The sequence below is a fragment of the Hirundo rustica genome, chromosome 9 (genome assembly GCF_015227805.2).
Source record: "Hirundo rustica isolate bHirRus1 chromosome 9, bHirRus1.pri.v3, whole genome shotgun sequence".
Lineage (NCBI taxonomy): Eukaryota > Metazoa > Chordata > Aves > Passeriformes > Hirundinidae > Hirundo > Hirundo rustica.
The window spans coordinates 27,527,263-27,546,416 of record NC_053458.1 but is presented as its reverse complement, the minus strand read 5'-3'; the positions used below and the strand labels follow the sequence as shown (position 1 = coordinate 27,546,416).

The window sequence follows — 19,154 nt, the reverse complement described above, 5'->3', positions numbered from 1 at the left end:
GCCTGCGCTCCATGGGGCGGGCATCCCGGCACCCCTCACATGGCGCCGCCGGAGCACAGCCTTAGGCTCCCTGCCCGCCCGCAGCTCCCGTCGCTGGCCCCGCTGCTCTCCCTTTCCTCTTTTTTTTTCCGCCTCCCAGAGCTATTTGAGGAATCGCTGGAGCGGGGACAGCGGGTTGGTGAAACCCGAGCCCCGGAGGCCCCACGCGCCGCAGCCGTGAGGGCGGTGAGGGGAGCGTGGCGCTCGGCCCCTCTCCCTCCGGCCCCACCACCTGCCCCGCCGCCCCTCCTGCTCTCCACGCCCCGCCGGTGTGTCCGGGGGACCCGGCATGAATCCTGCAAGCAGCCGGCAGTGCCGGGAGGGCCCTGGCGGCGCCGTGCGGGGTCCCAGCGTCCCGCGGTCTCACCTGCTCGAAGTCCCGCAGGGTCTGCGTCTGGGCGAGCGGACCCATCTGTAGATCCCGGAGGAGACACGTCTGCACCAAGGGGTCAGGCTGGGGCTGGGCACCCGGGGCGCCACCGGGCCCCCTCGGCTGGGCTGGCACAGGGTCCTCATCACCTTCACCCCACAGCCCTTCTTGGGAAGCTGGCAGGGAGCAAGGGCGAGCAGCAGTGAGAGGAGCAAAGCCGCTGCTCCGCACCTCGTGTGCCTCCGAGGAGAGGAGAGACAAGGGGATGCTCCGGGCCCAGAAAGCCGCTGGCCATCCCTGGGGCGATGGGAGCACGGAACGGGGCATGCAGGGCACCGAGGGCTCTCGGGGTGCCTTACCCGCCATGTGTCCGGCTCCGGGGACCTCGGCTGGCACAGTGCCGCTGCTGCAGGGGTCCCTGCAGAGAACAGCACACGGCCGTGTCATGCACAGCACCGGGGGCGCAGGCCGGGCCCGCCGTGCCACGCCGCGCTGTGCGGGAGGGACCGGGAAGGGTGACGGAGGGTGCTACTGGTGTCTGCACACACGTGGGGACACACGTGTGTGTCCCCACAGCCGCTGGGCAGCGGCTCTGAGTGCAAAGGCAGAAGGCCCTGGGGGCTGTGCAGATGGCAGTGTCCTCGCAGCAGCACTTTAGCTCCATTAGCAGCCCTGTCAGGGCCACCTGAGCCCCTACAGCAGACCCCCACGGCCCCCAGGAAAGGATCTGGGGGCACGAAGCAGGGCTGGCCCTGGCTGTTCTCCGAGCCACCCTGGTCCTCTGTGCTGTCACGGCTCACCAGTTCGTAATCGCAATTGCATTTCTTTTCAGCTCAGAAGAGTGAGTCGTTTCATGATTTAAAAGAAAAAGAAAAACCCCAACAAATAATAAAAAAAACCCACCTGGATTGTTTATGGGTGTTTTTTCTGGTTGGTTTTTTTTTGTTGGTTTTGTTTTGTTTTGTTTTGTGTTTTTGGTTTGGTTTTGTTTTTTTGTTTTTGTTTTTGGTTGGTTGGTTGTTTTGTTTTTTTTTTTCCCCTTTCCTTTTAAAGAAATCAGAATGTTCCTTTTCTAATCTCAGCCTGACAGGTTTTTGGTGGGGTCCCATAAGCAAGGAGGTGGGTTGCAGGCACAGTGCCCTGCCCACATGCACGAGGCTGAGCCCCGACAGCCAAGGAGGGCCAGCATGTTCCTGTGGCACAAGCCATGGTAGGGGCCCCGGGACCATGTCCCCAGAGCCTTGCACACCACACCAGCACCTTGCAGCAGGGCACAGCACTGCCAGCCTGGCAGGGAGCAGGAGAAGCAGACACAGAGTGCCACAGACCCTGCAGCAACAACCTGTCATGGAGGGAAACTGAGGCACGATGACTTTAAACACACCAGCACTGGTCAGGCAACACTGTGTGCCCTGCCAGACACCATAACCAGCGTGATACCCAAAGGCAAAGCACCCAGAGGCGTTGTACCTGCAGGCACAGCACCCAGAGCTGCAGTGCCCAGGGGCATCTTACCCAGAGGCACCCAAGTTTCAGTAACCAGAAGTGTGATGCCTGAGATCAAGAGGCACAATATCCAGGGAGGTGTGACCTCTGGAGGCATGACACCCCCGGAGGACCAGCGCCCAGGGTGTGACACCCAGAGGCAAAACATCCAAGGCTCAAGATGCACAAGGATGCACAACACTTAAGGAAGCACAGTACCCAGGGGCATGATATCCTAAGGCATGATACCCCTGGAGGCAAAATATCCAAAAAGGCACATTAGCCAGTGACATAATATGCAAGGCTTGACACCCAGAAGGGTAATACCCAGAGGCACAACAAGCAAGGAGGGATCACAGCCAAACACTTGATGCTCAAGGAGATGCAATGCCTGGAGGCAGAATACCCATAGAGGCAGTACAGTACCCCAGATCCTGAGGATGCTGTGGGGTGATGACCGAGGAGCCAGGCAAGGGCTAAGGCTTACCATCTACAGCCTACACTGTGTATCCTCCAGGTTAACTTTGCAGATGGAGATGTGCATGGTTGACAGAAAGAAAGGATGAGCTGGGGAAAGGAGGAGGTCCTGTGAGATAGGATTGTCCTGCCTTGGCTCTGAAAAGCTGCACAGTGTGGAACAAAGTCCTGTGACTGGAACTTTGAAGGACACCATGGCCAAAAAAAGTAACTTTTTCCTGATTAAGGATTATTTAAATAATGAAACACATTCCACTGCCCAGGCAAGTAAGCTTAATGAAATACATGCTGCTACATATATGACTCTGTTACTCAAGTCTCCACCTAGATCATGCCATATGTAACATAGGAGGAGGGGGATAAGATTTGGTTGTACATAAGGAGGATACATATTTTGTCTGGTTAGGAGGATACTAAAAATACCTTGGAGACAGTCAATGGGCTACTCTTCTCTCCTTTGTCCCGAGCCAGGGACACCTTGCTAAGTTTCTGCATAATATTGTTATTATTACTTGGGCTAAAACAAGTGTGCACCATCCTGAGAGGGAACAGAATGGGCCCAAAAATGTTGGAAAACAAAAAAAACCCAAAACCAGTAAAACAATTGTTAGTGCTGTATTGAGGGCTCACTGATCTTGCATGCAAAAGAAAATCAGAGCACCCTGCCTCCTAAAAAATGGCAGATGTAGAATATACTGCTTTGAAATCAGAAAAGGAGCAACTTAAAATGTATTTGACCACAGCCAGATAGGGAAAAGCAACTGCAGAAACATCTAGAGGAAGAGGAGAAAAACAAAAATTGGAAGAATTGGTAGAGGTGATGCTTGTGTGAGCTCCTGATCCCCTTGACATCATACAGATTAGAACACTAATCATATTCCCCGAGGAACAGGATGGAGACATATGGGATGACCCAAATGACAGAAAACTGGGGGAAGATGATTCTTTGTCTCCTTCAAATCCCCCTGAGTATGAAGCCAGATGCATTATAGAAACAGAAGACACAACTGAACCTTGGTGAAGAGTGGGAAATCATAGCTGAAAAACAATCCCGTTCGATCTGATTCAGTTTGAAAAGTGCTTTGGCCATAAGCCAGGCTGGACTGAAATTCAGCAGGTGGAATCCTATCAGTGCATGCATAATAATAGCCCGCACAGATTCTGATTCCGGGTGGGCCTCCTCAACTATTAATGACATATCTAACAGGTAAAGGAACACAAATTCTGGTATTAACACAGCAGGACACTGAAAAAGTGGACAGAACTGACATCACTGAGTTGGAGTGAATTGAAAAACTGGACAGAGTTGGAGTGAACAGAGCAAGTGCTACGTGCCAAACCACTAAGGCTAATTTACGGCTCCCAGGCGATAAGCACATGTCCTCCCCTCACTTTGCAGCAAAAGATCACAGTGAAAACATTTTGGGTTTCAATGTTCTGAGCAGCCAAACCTGGCAGCTGATGCAGAGCAATGTTTGGTCCTCCCGTTCAACCCTGACCCTAAAAGAAATCCAGATACCACGGTGCATTCACCCCACACTGCGCTTACCCTCCCATTAGCAGCTTCAAAAGCTGCTAATGTGCAGTGATACCATTCTCTGCTGCAGCATGAAACTGAGCTCCTGAAGTTACAGCTGATTTGGAAAAAGGACAAATCACCTGCAGGGCCCACTCCTCATAAAATTCACCGATTGATAATTCGCCAAAATTTCACCCCACGTAATTCACCAGGCTAAAAACTGGAACAGAGATGGAAATTAACTGCTGTTTGCTGGCACATAGACAGGGTGGGATCAGATTTGGATTAAAAAAAGATGCCAGTACCGATCCTTTCAACACTGCTGTGCCAAACATCAAGGAACTGCTCACTCAACTTCAGGGAGCGCCCCGCTCATGGATGGCAACCCTGGATGTTAAATACATGGGTTTTGTGATCCCACTCCAGGAGTACAACAGGGCTTGATTCACCTTCACCTGGAAGGGAGTGCAGGGTATTTTTAAAAGGCTGCTCCAGGGATATAAACACTCTCCCACTATCGCTCATAAAGCCTTGGCAAAGTCTTAGCCACAATCGTGCCCAACCAAAGGTTACAATGTATCAGTAGATCAATGATATCGTCATCACCATCGAATCATCCCGGAGTGGCCTGGTTTGGACAGAATCTTAAACATCATCTTGTTCCAACCTCCTGCCATGGGATACCTTCCACTAGCCAAGGTTGCTCGGGGCCCCATTGAGCCTGAAGTTGAACACTTCTGGCGATAGAACATCCACAGCTTCTATGGGCAACCTGGAGCAGGTCTCATCACCCTCACAGTGAAGAATTTTTTTCTACTATCCAATCCAAACCTACTCCCTGTCAGTTTTAAGCCATGCCCCCTTGTCCCGTCACTAAACACCCTTGTAAAAAGTCTCCCTCCATCTTTCTTGTGGGCTCCCTTCAGGTAGTGGAATTACTACAGTTAGGTGCTCCTGAAGCCTTCTCTTTTCCAGGCTGAACAAGCCAAATTGTCACATGGAGAGAATTCTCTCAAATTCTCTCACAGAGGTGCTCCACCCCTCTAATTTGGTTGGAGAATACCCTGTGGTGGTTTTGCCCACAAGGAAAGACTTGAGCCTTGAGCAGTCCAACATGCCAGCATCAGGGGCCCAAGCAGCAGGTTGAGTTCCTGTGAATCTACTGGATTAAAGAAGCCTCTTCTGTTCTCCTGCAAACCCCAGAATAAAACAGAACATGGACAGAATCTACCTAACATAAAGGAGTGACAGCAAGTTCTGAGAACTTTAGAATTGTTATTGAGAGAACTGAGGTTGTTCCATCAGCTTGACCCCATATACCTATGGTACTATATCCCATAAATATATGCTATATGTATTTGCAGAAAATGGGGATCCAGTGAACAGGGTTCCCATTTTAATCTGTGTCTAAAGGGGCTGGAAGAGCCAGAGAGAACACTAGACATTAGCTGCCGCTCTTTCAATGACACTGGAACAAGGTATTCCTATCTGGAGAAGGGCTTGCTGTCCCTGGTGGGGCGGTGACACAAGCAGAAGAGATAAGGAAAGAACAAACCAAAGGACAGAGTGAGAATATTCGGGGAAATACCCAACTGGCTGATACCAGGCCATCCTGTGCTGGTTACAGTGCTTCAGGCTGGGACCGTGGCAATGGTATTAACAACCCAAAAATAACCTTATGTCTGGGAACAAAATATTACTGCTCTGAGCCACCCTGAGGTGGGGCCAGGCCAGGGCGGTGCCTGCCTGTGGGCTCTGGGGTCAATGAGCCAAGCACCCACTTTCCCAAGGTCCAGCTGCCCAGCCAGCACCCCCACACAGCCAGAGTGGTAGCTCCAGGCCTGGCCACAGGAATGCTGGGCCAGCAGGAGCCCAGGGCTCTGCCATGGCCGTGGCTGGTTGGGCTGAGTGGGAGCTCCCCCCTCCCTGCCCCTGTGCCCAACACTGGGAATTTGTTTGCTGAGAAGGGGAGGCCACTGCGGCGCTGCTGGGGCTGCAGGAGGACAAGAGCCCTTTCACACCAGCCTGGAGCACGGAGCAGAGCTGCTGGCACGGCACAGAACGAGGGGGGGGCTCAGCCCTGGAGCCCCTCAGTCACCGGGCAGCCCTGTCCACCCACCTCCATGTACCTCCAAGCCCTGGCACGAGGGGCACCATGCGGCCCTGACTCAGAGCACTGACTCACAGCATCTCCAGGCATCACACCAGGGCCACGGCAGCCACTCGCCAGCACTGGCACCCCAGGGTGCCGTCGGGGAGAGGGGACAACGAAGGGCTGGCAGGCAGGGCCAGGGTCCACGGGCTGTGTGAGGGTGGCTGCTGCCCACGGGGAAAGCATCCTGGGGTAAAGCATCCCCGAAGCACCGGGCACTAGAACCCAGCAACGGCAACTCACCTCCTTCTGCTGCTGGATCACCGCCTGCGGGGATGGACAGAGCGATGGACAGAGCGATGGACGGCAGGCCCCAGCCCCGTGCTCAGCGGCAGCCGCTGTGTGCCGGCGGCTCCAGGCTGGCAGAGGGGTTGTGGCAAGGGCCAGGCAAGGCCAGAGACAGCGCGGCAGCTCAGATGCCGAGCGTGGCTCATCCCAGCTCCCCGCTGACTCGTCGGCAGGAATGTCTCAGCAGGGGCGGAGTGCCGCCACGGAGGAGGTGGAGCGGGGACAGCCGTCCCCGCACACGGCGGCTGCCCGAGTGTGCGAGCGCAGCGCGGAGCGCACGGCACGGCCACCTGCGCACGGGGCACGGCAACAAGGTCTCCATTGAGCACGGCGGGCCGGGGGGAGCTGGGGGCTGGCGCTGCCCGCGCTCCCGGCTGGGCGGCTCCCGTGGCAGCCGGCACGGCTCCCGAGGTGAGCCCAGCAGCCCTGGAGAGGTGCCGGGACGAGCGGTCAGGCCAGCGGCTCAGCGTGGAATCGGGGATGGGCACGACCAGGGACGATGAAAACGGGGCTGGGGAGATGGGCGAGCCGAGCTCCCCGCGCCAACACCGGCAGCCTGAACCCCTTCCTTCAGGGCCCAGCACCTCCCCGCAAACCTCGCGTGCCCAGCGCACCGAGGAGAGCTTAGTGATGGTGCAGGCACCAGCCCAGGATCCTACAGCACCCGACAGCTCCCGCCCTCTCATCTGGCACACACGCATTGCCCCGACACCCGCAGGTCCCCATGGCACAGAGCAGCGACCACCGGCGTGCCCCGGTGCTGGACAAGGGATTCCCGGTCCTTTTCGTGCACACCGGTGGCTCCCAAGTTCTCTTGGGCTTGCCTGGCGCAGGGCCCAGAGAGCCACCAACCGGGCGGCCCAAAGCCCCGCCACCAGCCCCGACACACGGGACCCCAGCAGCAGGAAGGGGCATCCGCGGCCCAGGGGAATGGGGCTTGGGACAGGGACCGTCCGACCCTGCGCAGCCCCGAGGGAGCACGCTCCGATCCCGCCCGCATCCCAGCCGCATCCCGGCGGCCCCGATGCCGGGGGGTACCCGGGCCTCAGCCTGCCGCGGCATCCCCACATCCCAGCTGGGCACACGCAGCGCTCCTCGTGCCCGGGACACACGGACATCCCGACCCGCGTCACCCCGGCCACGCGCACCCGCGGATGTCACACGCGCTCACGGACGCGCTCCTCACCTCCGCCTCGGGGCTCGCATCCTGCCCCGCCGGGCTCCGCCGCAGCGGGCCGGGTGGCACCGGGCCACGCACCGGCGGCACCGGGCCCGCCAGCACCGGGCCGGCCACCGGGGGCACCGGGCCGGGCCGCCGGGTCCCCGCAGGCGCTGCCGAGCCGGCCCAGCGTGCGCCGGGGAGGCGGCTCTGCGGCACCGGCCGGCTCCGCCCGCTTCTGCTTCCCCTCCTCCTCCTCCTTCTCCCTGCCTCCATCCTTCATCTTTCCCTGCCTCCCAGCATCCCTGCCTCCCTCCTTCTGACCCCGTATCCTTCCTTCCTTCCCTCTCTCCATCCCTCTCTCTGACCCCTTATCTTTTCTTCCCCTCTCCCTCTGCCCTCTCCCTGATCCCTCTGTTCATCCATCCTTAATCTCTCCAGCCGCCGTCCTGCATCCTGTCCCGGCTGGCACAGCCACCCCCCACCCCAATTCCCCACTCCACCCAGTCCCTCTGGACTGAGCCCCAACTCTTCCTCACACTTCAGTCCCCCAGAAACAATCCATGATCCCTTCCTCTCCCCTCTCAATCCTTCCCGCTTCACGGTCTCCCCAAAAGACATCCAATTAGCCAGGATGCCCCATGGCACCCTCATCAATCATCCTAATCACCCTCAAACGTCCATCCTAACACCCCAAATACCACCCCAGTCGTCGTTGCATGCCTCCAATCCCAACGTGACACCCTCGATCTCGCCCACCCCTTTCCTTTTCTCCCACTCCCCATCCCAGCTCCAGTAACCCTAAGTCCCCTTGGACATGCCCTAACTTCTTTACCTGCTTGACACCCCAAAACCATGGCTGCCCCTGACTCCTCCCCCAGCCCCATTCTCTCTGCAGGGACCCTCCCCCTAATTCCCTGTTGCTTGGCCCCATTCTCCTCTGTCCTACACCCCCACAGCCCTTCAACCAGCTGTCCCCCATGCCACCAAGCAGTCTGTCCAGGACCCTAGTGTGGAATGGTGACCAGGGAGCCAGGCAAGGGTTAAGGGTTACTATCCACCCCCTCTGTGTTACCTTCATGCATGGAGAACCACAGAGCTGGTGGCAAGAAAGAAGGAGGAGGTCCTGTGGTGATTCTGCTTTGGCTCTGACAAATGGAACAGAAATCTGGCAGACACAGTGGCCAAACCCAGTAACTTTTGTCTGATTAAAGGCCATTTAGATATTAACACACACACCCTTGCATGGGCTAATAAGCTTGATGGTACATGGCACCGTGTCTATAGCTCCATACACTCCATTTATGTTGTGCTCTACATAACACAGGAGCAGGGGGAGAAGTTTGGGCTGGATATAGGGAGGGTGGAAAATTTACCTGGTTAGAAGGAAGACCCAAAAATACCTCGGAGACAGAATTGGGTACTCTCTTCTGCCTCCTTCCAAGTGGGGACACCTTCGTGGTCAGTTTCTGCATGCAATTGCTGTTATCATCACACAACATTATCGTTACTCTAGTTAGAGCTCGATTGCAACTGGTGCGATTATCAACAGCAACTCTACATCTGTATTTCTGCTGCTTCCCTATACTGCACCGTTTGTGGATCTGTGATTATGAAGGCTTTTATGGAATGTGAACAAACCTATGGCATTGAATTAATAAGCTGCACCACTTGTGAAGCTGCACTCGTGGAATTTCCTTCTGAACACCGCCAGACCTGTAGTGCCAAATTGGTTATGCTCAGAAATTCAGCTCAGCTGTCCCCAGCCCTCTGACCTGTGACGAGCAGCTGGAACACAGGTGGGTTTATTTTCTACCAAATTTCTTACTCTTAACGTGACTCCTGGTACGAATGGGGTCAGCAGAGGGGTGCCGTGCCCCCATACCCCCCACCCCAGTTCATCCCTGTTGTGATCCATCAGCCACGACAGCCCCGGTTCCCCGGCACCCATCCCGCTGGCGCTGCCTTTGGGTCCCCTTCCTCTGGCTCCCTTGGGGGCCAAGGAGTGTGGGGAGGGAGATGCCTGCTGGCGCAGCCACCCCGCCGGCGCTCCCAGCGTCCCAGAGGCCCCGCGAGGCCGGGGTGCCGTGGGGCTGTGCCTCTGGCCGCGATCCCCAGGAGAGGGCACCAGCTGGCCGGGAAAAGCCGGCAAATGCGCTGCCACAGGCAGCGATGGCTCGGCCACGCGTGTCCTCCGCGCAAACAGGCCACGGGCGTGGGAAAGGAGCCACCCGGGCCCCGGGCAGGCCCGGGCGGTGCCGGCATGGGGAGCAGGGCTCCGGGAGGGCAGGTCCTGATGTGTCCTCCGGGCACCTGGAGCAAGGTCCTGGTGGCTAAAGCAGAGGCCGGGGCCGGCTCGGCTGTGCCAAGGGCTGCGGGGCCGCGGCCGTGTCCCAGGCACGGCAGGTCTCGCAGTGCGGGTGTCCCCAGCCCACGCCACGCGGGAGGCCGTGGCGAGGGAGCCCTGTCGCCGTCCCCCGATCCCAGTTCCCTGCCGAGGGGCCGTTTGGAGACCGCTGCAGATTTCACCAGCCGCTGCCCTTGACCGCATCTCTCACCCCGTGCCGGCCGCCCTGGACTTTCCCCGCTCTGGCGTCACGGTTGTTCCCCGGCTGCGGCTGCAGGCGGTGCCAGGCTGACCGTAGCTCCGGGCTGTACACACTGCTGGGCTCTCCCGCCTGTGGCGGGGACAGCCATCCGATTCTGGCCGCCTCCCGTCTGCTAGCGCAGGTCCAGCACTCGGGCTCTGCTTGGTTTAACAGCCTCCAGGGCCACCCGGTCTCGCACAGGGCGCTTTGGCCCAGATCTGCTGCCTGGAGCACGCAGGCCCTGGGGAGGGGCCCAATCCCATTAGCACCTGGCTTGGCAGCACTGGCTAGGTTCTGCCCACTCCCCACGCGTGGAAAGCGGTGGAAGGAAGGGCCAGCCCCTGCTCCCCATGGGCAGGATCTGGGGCATGCCTGGTCCAGGTGCCCTGTGAAGGTCTGGCCGCATCCCTCGCCATCCACCTGCCCGGTCTCACGGACCCCTCTCCATCCTGTCTCCGGGCCAGCTCTTCTCACTGCGAGGTCGCTGGACGCAGCCACCTGGCTCTTGGCCCATGGAGGGCGTTTGCTGGGAGGCTCCCATGCACCCCGCGTCATTGGGAGCCAGCGGCCAGGGCTGGCCCCGTGTCCCCAGCCCCTTATCGAGGGCATTGCTCAACAGCAGGCTCGAAGTCGGGGGTGGGCAGGGGCCAGGGCACTGCCTCACTTCTGAGCTGTGAGGGGGTCTGGGGAACCCCCATTCCTGGGCGAGCTGGGAAGGGCACGTCTGGGGTCGCCATGTGCCGGGCTGTTCCCTCTCCCAGCTTTGTGGGGAGCCACCCGCATCATCGTGGCTGCCGCTGCCGTCCCCCTCCTGCCTTACTGAGCTGTGATGTGCGGGACGGCGAAAATGAGGCACGGGACACACTGCCCCCGGCTTTCGTGGCTCCCCGACCCACGGGGTCCTGGCAGGGCACCCCCTTCTCTGGGGCTGCTGGGGGGGCCCGGCCCAGCCCTTACCCCGCACCCCCGCCTCCTCCCTCCGCTCGGGGGCGGGGGGGATGAGGGGCGAACCGGGCGGGCCGGGGCGGGGAGGGGAAGGGAAGGAGGTGGGATCATGGAGACGGGACCCAATGAGCCCGAAAAACGTGCACCGCTCGCAGCTCTTTTAGCGCGGCGGAGGGGCAGCAGCAGCCTCTCGGCGGCGTGCGGAGAGAGCCGGCACCCCCGTCCCGTCCAGTCCATCCCTGTCCCGCGGGGCCCGCTCCGGCCATGGCGCTGGGCAAGCTGCAGAAAGTGCTGATCAGCGAAAGCCTGGACCCCTGCTGCCGGGAGATCCTGCAGGCCGGCGGGCTCCGGGTGCAGGAGAAGCCCGGCCTGAGCAAGGAGGAGCTGCTGCGGGAGATCCGGGTGAGGCAGGGCGGCACCCACGCGTGGCTGGGTGGGTGAGTGCATGGGTGGGTGGGCACAGCTGCAGGCCGGCGGTCCCGGGTGCCAGCGGACCCCCTCGACCGGTCCCCGCCTCCCGTCTGATGCAAGAGCCCGGCCGGTTTCGCACGGCAGATCCCGGACCCCAGCAGCTGTCCGGCTGTCCCGTCCCGTGACCCACTCGCCGTGTCTGTCACCCCTTAGGACTGCGACGGGCTCATCGTCCGCTCGGCCACCAAAGTCACGGCCGAGGTGCTGGAGGCGGCAGAGAGGCTGCAGGTGGTGGGCAGAGCTGGCACCGGCGTGGACAATGTGGACGTGGAGGCAGCCACCAGGAAGGGCGTCCTGGTCATGAAGTAAGAGCACGAGTGTGGGGACATCTGTGCCTGTGATCCTGGGGAGGCCGGGGAGACTTCAGTAGGGTGCCCTTCCCTGCCCTGGCACCACCCTTTGTGTCTCCATCCCCACGGGGCACAAACCCCTGTTGGCCCGTGGGACACACACCAGTGACACCGCTCTCCATCCCCAGCACACCCACTGGGAACAGCCTCAGCGCCGCCGAACTCACCTGTGGGATGATCCTGTGCCTGGCCAGGTGAGCACAAGGCAGGATGAGGACAGCGGTGTTCCGTACAGCCCCCTACCTCGCCCTGACCACAGCCTCCTTTTTAGGCAGATCCCGCAGGCAGCTGCCTCCATGAAGGAGGGCAAATGGGACCGTAAGAAGGTAGGAGGCAGGTGAAGCACCCCTGGGTGGGGGTGTCCATGTGGGGTGCGCTCGCTCACTGATCCTGTGCTCCCCAGTACATGGGTATGGAGCTGAACGGGAAGACGCTGGCCGTGCTGGGGCTGGGACGCATCGGCAGGGAGGTGGCCACCCGCATGCAGGCTTTTGGCATGAAGGTGAGGAGAGAGGGCGGGGAGGAACGATGGGGGGCGTAGACCTTCCACAGAGCCACCGTGCCAGGCTGTCAGAGTGAGCGCCCGCTCTGCCTCAGACCATAGGCTACGATCCCATCATCACCCCCGACGTCTCAGCCACCTTTGGTGTGGAGCAGCTGCCGCTGGAGCAGATCTGGCCCCGCTGCGACTTCATCACGGTGCACACGCCGCTGCTGCCCTCCACCACGGGTACGGAGTGGGCACGATCATGGGGAGCTTCGGGGGGAGCTGGGGCAGCCCCCTTCCGCTCACAACCCCCCTTCTGCAGGGCTCCTGAACGACAGCACCTTTGCCAAGTGCCGTCATGGCGTGCAGGTGGTGAACTGTGCCCGCGGCGGCATCGTGGACGAGGGCGCGCTGCTGCGGGCGCTGCAGTCGGGGCAGTGTGGTGGGGCCGCCCTCGATGTCTTCACACAGGTGAGTGGGGCCGTGGAGACCCCCTGAGCTTGGCTTTGTCTCAGCACCACCTAAGTTTTGCCCAAATTAAGGCAAATTAAGGCTGGGCAGCCTGGTAAACTCTGTGGGACTGGGACCAGGAACAGCCCTGCTCAGCTTCCCTCCTTACCAAGGAGGTGGGGTAAATTCCCCCTGCTCCCAGGTAGATGGCTGGGAGCTGATGGCAGGATGGAACTGTGTCTGCAGGAGCCCCCAAAGGACCGTGACCTGGTGAACCACCCCAACGTGATCTCCTGCCCACACCTGGGCGCCAGCACGCGGGAGGCACAGAGCCGCTGCGGCAAGGAGATCGCCATGCAGATCGTGGACATGGCCACAGGGAAGGGGCTGACCGGCGTAGTGAGTCCCGCTGCAAGCACCTTTTACCTCTGTGCCTCAGTTACCCCAGCTGTAACCCACGGGTGCATTGGGAGCAATGCTCCATGTGGGATCCCTGGCAGGCTCCCACCACCCTCTCTCTCCTGCAGGTTAATGGGCAGGCTCTCAGCAAGGCTTTTGCCCCCCAGACCAAGCCCTGGATCTCCCTGGCCAGGGCCCTGGGCACGGTGCTGTGCATGGCGGGCAAGAAAATGCAGGGCAGTGTGCAGGTCTGCACCCTAGGTGAGCCTGGGTATGGGAACCCCAATGGGCAGGCAGGAGAACGGATAGGCACAAAACTGGTTAACAGTGGGATTGGAGCCCTAGGGTGTGCAGGGATGGATGGGTGGATGGATTGGGTGGGCGGAAGCACCAGCCTCAGGCTGGCCATGTGGGCCTGACCTCTCTGCTGCTGCCTCATGCACACCTCCTCCCTGCACCATAGGGACACCCCTGAAGGAGGCTGGGAGCTACCTGACGCCTGCTGTGGCCGCGGGCATGCTGGCTGGAGGGACACAGAAGGAGGTGACCCTGGTGAACGCCACGCTGCTGGCCCAGGAGGCTGGGCTGAAGGTGTGTGAGCACCCAGGCTCTGCATCCCAGCCTGGTGTGCCTTTCCCACCAAGCCTGGGGATGCCCTACCGGGCTGCTAAGGCAGCATCGAGGCTGGGCGTTCCCTGGGGTGCTTCCAAGGACATCCCTTCCCCGCCCCGGCCATGCGCAGGACCTGGGCACTGAGTGGCCCTGTCTTTCTGGCAGGTCACCACCACCCACAATGATGTGGCCCCCGAGCCCGACAGCAGCACCGGTCTGGTGCAGGTGTCCCTGCAGGGCACCCCGCACCAGGTGACGGGGACGGTGCAGGGCAGCACCCCGGTCCTGCGGCAGATCAACGGGGCCACCTTCAAGCAGCCAGCCCCGCTGTCCGGCCCTGTCCTCATCTACAGAGCCAAAGCCCCCAAGAGCAGCGCTCTGGCCACGCTGACTGGTGAGTCCCTGAGCTGCAGGGACTGCATGGGTACACCCCGCATCTGACCGAGAGCTGAGCCCCTGCTGCTGCAGATGTTATCCGGAGGGATGGATGGATGGATGGATGGATGGATGGATGGATGGATGGAGGGTTTGGGCAGGGGGTTGTGTGATGTTGAGCAAAGGACTTGGGGTGGAGGAAGAAATGGCATTGTGGACCTCTGAGTGGGGTGTTGGGGTGAGCAGAGGCTCAGCTCCCTGCTGGGTGCTGGGGCAGTGGGGCAGCCTGTGGTCCCCAATTCCTGTCCTCCTCTCCAGGGCTGCTGAGCAAGGCAGGGAGCCAGCTCCTGTCCTACCACAGCTCCAGCACGGTGGCAGGGGAGCAGTGGAACGTCGCGGGGCTCTCTGCCCCCCTGTCCAACCTCGGCGAGCTAAAGCCATGTGTCACAGAGCTCTTCCAGCTCCACCTGCCGTAGATGCCGACTGCCGACAAGGACTCTCTCCACGGCCACAGCATCTGGACCCTCCCCCAGCCGGGAAAGCATTGCACATGTCCGTCCCTGACCCCCACACTGGGTTTGGGGTAGCCCCACGTTCAATAAAGGGTCTAGAAGGAGAGAGCGTGTGGTGCCTTGTCTGTTCAGTCCTTTGTCCTCAACCCCGCACCCCCTCCCTCCTGCCCCTGCTGCTGTTTGCTGAAGGGTGCAAAGGTCTCTGTGGCTGCCGAGGTCCCATCTGGCCACAGTCCCATGCTGGAACATGGCCCAGAGAGCAGTGCTGCAAGGGGCACGAGCCCTCCTGTGAGCCACTGTGTCACCTGGGCACTTCTGCCCACGGGTTTTTGCCATTCAGTGACATCATGGGGAAAAATGCCATCTTGGCCCCCTAAACTGGCAACTGGGAGGATGGGCCTTACTTGATTCCCCAAAAATGTCAGGGCATACCCTCATGTCTAACAGGGCAGGTGTTCATGGAATAAATGCCCATAAGCAGCTGTGATCCAGACTGGTGGTTGTTAATTGGGAGAGACCTGGGGCAGGAGGAGACCACTCAAGACCAGGAGCCAGAGTCAGGCTGCTGCCCCTCCCATCCACACCTTTATTCCCCTGCACTGCCCAGCTGTTTGCAGAAGATGCTGCCATCTCCAACACCTCTGGGGCCCGAGTCACTGCTGGCCATTCCCGACTCATACAAAGTGAACTTTCCCACAGAGGCCAGCCCCAGATGTGGGGAATGGACAGGGATGACAGTGGGAAAGAGCATCCCCCTGCCCAGGGCTCAGCACTCTGGTGATCCCACTCTAGATGGGCTTCCTGGCGTATTCGCGGCGGTACTTGGAGTCCACCCGTGTCAGGTACCAGGTTCCGGGGAAGAGATCCGCCTGGGAGCCGTGGGGAGCGTGGTCGGCTGCAGGGAGAGGGCGGTGATGCTCAGTGGTGTCGTGAGGTCCCAACAGGGCAGGGTCACTTCCCCCAGCCCCACTCACCCAAGTGATGGGTTTCCTCCCGTCGCTTCATGATCTCGGCAAAGTCCTTTGGGGCCACGCGCTTGCGGGCGTCCAGGCGAGCGGGCAGGTCAGCCAGGCTGGAGACCAGCTTGTCCAGGGGTGAGCCTGGCGACGGGCACCCCCCTGTGAGATGGCACCCCTGACGGGCCCACGCCACCCTCCCTTCCCAGTCCCTCTCTCCCCTGGGGCTCACCTGGGGCCGCGTCCTGCGAGACGCGGAAGGAGAACATGCTGGCGGCCAGTCCCGAGCCGTAGGAGAAAGCACCGATCCGGGAGCCGGCCAGGTCCCGTGCTGAGCACCTGAAGCGAGAGGTGTGGGGGTTACAGGACATTTGGGCTGAGGGGGAGATGGGGACGCAGGGCTGTGTGGGCAGTTTAGGGGGCTGTCTCCTTTGTAGGCAGGCAGATCCTTGGGGCCACATTTCTGAGGGAGCGTAGCCCTGGAGTGCAGTGGTGTCAGGGAGCCCCAGGACAAGGCTTTTGTTCCTCTCAGAGCCTGTCTGTTCCCATGACTCCTTTCCCAGGGGGTCACTCATTCTGTTGGGCATAGCAGCAGGGGTTTTCATCCTCCTGGTGATGACAGAAGGGCTTTATGCACTGGCCCAGCTCCAGCAAGCTGGGATGAAAAGTCTGGCAGGGAGATGGCCTGGAGCAGGATGCATCCACACTGGGATTGTGTGCAGTGAAAGGTTCAGGACGGTGTTGAGGCAGGGGAAGATGAAGACTGGGAGATGAGCCAGGGAGTGCCTCCCCAAAATTACCTCCTCCCTCTCCCCAAGCCAGCGTTTTGGGGGACTCACTGGGACAGGAGGGAGGCCAGGCAGCCGTACATGGATGGTGTGTACATGTTGCCGTTGCGGGAAGAGAGGAGCAAGGAGGGCTTGGTCTTCTGGTTGAAGATGTCCAGGCTGGCTGCCTGGAATGCCTTCTCCACCTCCTTGCTGGTGTAGGTGTCCTCCAGCTTCACACCGCTGCCCAGAGAGAGACCAGCTGGAACCCCAGACCAGCACATCCCTGGCAGGGCTGAGGGGTGGGGGACACGGCACAGGGACCCACCGGAAGGACTGCAGCCCCTTGTAGAGGCCGGAGGCTGTGTCGGGGTTGGGAGAGGCCAAGAAGTCGTTCAGCAGCAGCCTCCCCACTGACTTCTGCACCAGCTTGCAGAAGGGCGAGTGGAAGATGATGTACTTGAAGTCATCGAGGGTGAAGGGCCTCTGGGTGCCGGCTGGGAGGCAACACGGGGCCATCAGTACCCAGGGGGCTGCCACGGGCACCTCAGGGATGCTGCTACTCACCCTGCTGCCACTGGGCCTCCGCCTTCCGTCGGTACACGGCGTAGCAGCGGTCCAGCGCCCGCAGGTAGCACTGGATGGAGAGCTGCCCGTCCACCACCGGGTACTCAGAGGACAGATTCGGCTTATAGAAGTCGTAGGCGTGCTCCATGTGGGTTCCACGCAGGCCTGGGGGCACAGGGAGAGCCAGCTGTCAGAAAGCACCGGGAGGCCCCAGCCCAGTGGCAAACACCCAGGGGTGCTGCCTGCCGTGCCGCCCCTGGAATGCGGCAACCTGGTGCCCACAGGTATGTGGCTAGCCAGCATCCTGGAGTACCCAGCAGGGTCTGGCTGAGCAGCTCTGCCCAGGGCTGGGACACAGATGGGTGGCCCCCAGGGACAGCTCGCCAGCCCCAGGGCTTCATGGCACCGACCTCTCTCCAGCACCAGCGGGGCATTGGGTCCCACCAGCATGGCGATGGCTCCGGCGCCTCCCGTGGGCCGCGCGTTCCCCGTGGCGTAGACAGCGATGTCCCCGCACACCACCACGGCGTAGCGACCTGAGCGGGGACAGAGGGACTGGCAGGGCCACCAGCGGGTGGGAGCTTCCACCCCATGGCCCTTGTGTGTTCCCATCTCCACGCTGCCAGGTGTCACGCCAAGATGGGCAGGAAACATGGGGGAGGCAGAGCCTGGAGGTGCGGTGGCTTCCTTTGAAGCTGGAGCATCTTCTGGTTTCAGGCCACCTCCTGCCTCCTTCCCCAGTCCCACGGTACCCACCCAGCATCCAGCCCCACAGCCCGGGCCCTGCCTGCACTCACCATCCCAGGCGCTGGACTCCACCCAAGCAGCCGCGTTGAAGAGCGAGGCCGTGCCCCCGTAGCAGGCGTTGGTGGTGTCGATGCCCTCCACGTCAGTGTTGCCAGAGTCGTGGAAAAGTTGCATGAGGACGGTCTTGACGGCCTTGGATTTGTCGATGACGGTCTCGGTGCCCACCTCCAGGCGGCCGATGGCGTCCCAGGAGAGGCGCCCGCGCTCCACCAGGCGCTGCACCACGGTCAGGCACAGGGAGTTGATGTCCTCGTGGGCGGCGCAGAAGCCCATCTGCTTCTGGCCCAGGCCCCGCGTGTACTTGCCGGCCTCCACGCCATCAAACCGCTCCAGCTCCTCCTGATCCACGTACTGGGCGGGGAAGTACACCTCCAGGGCCAGGATGCCCACGTCCTTGGGCCAGGCACCTGTCCCAGCAGCAGTGGAGAGGCTGTGGGACAGAGGGAGTGGCAGCCTTGGGGACAGAGGGTGGCCCTGGGGAGACGCCACCAGCGAGTAGCCCAGGCTGGGAGCGCTCCAAATTCCCGCTAGCTCCTGGCAGTGTTGCAGGAAGAGGAGGAGGGAGAGGGTCCCCTTCCCCACGAAGATTTACGATCTCAGCCAGCTCCCCACCCCTGCCCCGGTTATGTCTCCAGCCCCCCGGTCCACGTGGATGCTCACCGTGCCCTGTGCCAAGGCGCAGGATGCTGGGCACCCCGCGGTGCCCGCTCGGGCCCCGGCGCTGCCCACTTCGCCCCCCAGCAGCGCGCGGCGCGCCCGACCAAGCGCAGCATCTTCGCCCCGGACGAAGGGACGGCCGGCCGGACAGACGGACGGCGGGCTGGGCCTTGCGGAGTGCTTTTATAAACCGCGTGGGCAGCCCGGCACGGCCCTCCCGGCCTTTATCAGCCCGCCGGACCCTGGCGCTCAAAGGTCACCGAGCGCCAGCCAACACGGCAGGGGCAGCGCAGCCGCGGAGGGGGGAGCTTGCGAGGTGTCTTCGTATTGTGCCCCAAAGCCTGGGGGACACCGAGCCGGGGCTGAGCAGCGGGACGGGCTGTGGGAGCCGTGCCCCGGGGCAGAGGCAGCTCCGGTGCCAGGCTCGCCTGCGCAGCTGTGGTCACCGTGTGGCCTCCCCGGCTGTCCCCGCGGTCCCGGGCAGGGAGCAGAGGGCGGCCGGGCTCTGGTGCCGGCGGCATCCGCGCTGCCCGGGATGCATTCCACGTCTGACACGTGCCGCAGCTCTGGGGGGTAAAAACCCCATGGGTTGGGTGGGGGCAGAGCCGTCTTCAAAGCAGCAGAGCAAACAGCCACGTGATGCCTGTGGCAACACCACTGTGACACAAAAGGGACCTTTGGTCCCGGTGCTGCCGTCAACATGGCCATGGGGCAGCGTCCTC

General features: G+C 61.1%; 3 protein-coding genes across 3 annotated transcripts in view; 1 reads left to right on the top strand and 2 right to left on the bottom strand.

Moving 5' to 3' along the window:
* NBPF8 (NBPF member 8) overlaps positions 1-7,551 on the bottom strand; it is a 36,477-nt gene extending 28,926 nt beyond the window's left edge. Inside the window, exons 1-3 of the mRNA XM_040073630.1 lie at positions 7,517-7,551; positions 769-827; positions 407-585 (exon numbers count right to left, since the gene is read on the bottom strand). Coding sequence (XP_039929564.1) covers positions 407-585; positions 769-827; positions 7,517-7,536 — 258 coding nt within the window. The 5' untranslated portion in view covers positions 7,537-7,551. The remainder of the gene's footprint in view (positions 1-406; positions 586-768; positions 828-7,516) is intronic.
* A 3,675-nt stretch (positions 7,552-11,226) lies between these two features.
* Positions 11,227-14,787, top strand: PHGDH (phosphoglycerate dehydrogenase). The gene is made up of 12 exons (XM_040072764.2): positions 11,227-11,424; positions 11,647-11,798; positions 11,972-12,037; positions 12,115-12,169; positions 12,247-12,345; positions 12,441-12,573; positions 12,653-12,801; positions 13,027-13,179; positions 13,308-13,440; positions 13,643-13,770; positions 13,957-14,185; positions 14,485-14,787. Exons 1-12 carry the CDS (start codon positions 11,287-11,289, stop codon positions 14,640-14,642), a joined length of 1,593 nt encoding a protein of 530 aa, XP_039928698.1. The 5' UTR covers positions 11,227-11,286; the 3' UTR covers positions 14,643-14,787.
* Positions 14,788-15,229: 442 nt separating this feature from the next.
* Positions 15,230-18,570, bottom strand: HMGCS2 (3-hydroxy-3-methylglutaryl-CoA synthase 2). The gene is made up of 9 exons (XM_040072765.1): positions 18,436-18,570; positions 17,766-18,205; positions 17,379-17,504; positions 16,969-17,133; positions 16,730-16,898; positions 16,474-16,644; positions 15,867-15,973; positions 15,653-15,778; positions 15,230-15,573 (listed from the first exon to the last, which is right to left on the bottom strand). The coding sequence occupies exons 1-9, from the start codon at positions 18,546-18,548 to the stop codon at positions 15,467-15,469; spliced, it is 1,524 nt and encodes a 507-aa protein (XP_039928699.1). The 5' UTR covers positions 18,549-18,570; the 3' UTR covers positions 15,230-15,466.
* Between the last annotated feature and the right edge of the window lie 584 nt (positions 18,571-19,154).

Bases quoted from the DNA above. Each gene is read 5' to 3' on its own strand.
- PHGDH (XM_040072764.2), top strand. From the start codon at position 11,287: ATGGCGCTGGGCAAGCTGCAGAAAGTGCTGATCAGCGAAAGCCTGGAC. The intron at 13,180-13,307 runs GTGAGTCCCGCT...TCTCTCCTGCAG, and splicing joins GGAAGGGGCTGACCGGCGTA to GTTAATGGGCAGGCTCTCAG. The intron at 14,186-14,484 runs GTGAGTCCCTGA...CCTCCTCTCCAG, and splicing joins CGCTCTGGCCACGCTGACTG to GGCTGCTGAGCAAGGCAGGG.
- HMGCS2 (XM_040072765.1), bottom strand. From the start codon at position 18,548: ATGCTGCGCTTGGTCGGGCGCGCCGCGCGCTGCTGGGGGGCGAAGTGG. The intron at 17,134-17,378 runs GTCGGTGCCATG...CTGTGCCCCCAG, and splicing joins CCCGCTGGTGCTGGAGAGAG to GCCTGCGTGGAACCCACATG. The intron at 16,899-16,968 runs GTGAGTAGCAGC...GTTGCCTCCCAG, and splicing joins GGAGGCCCAGTGGCAGCAGG to CCGGCACCCAGAGGCCCTTC.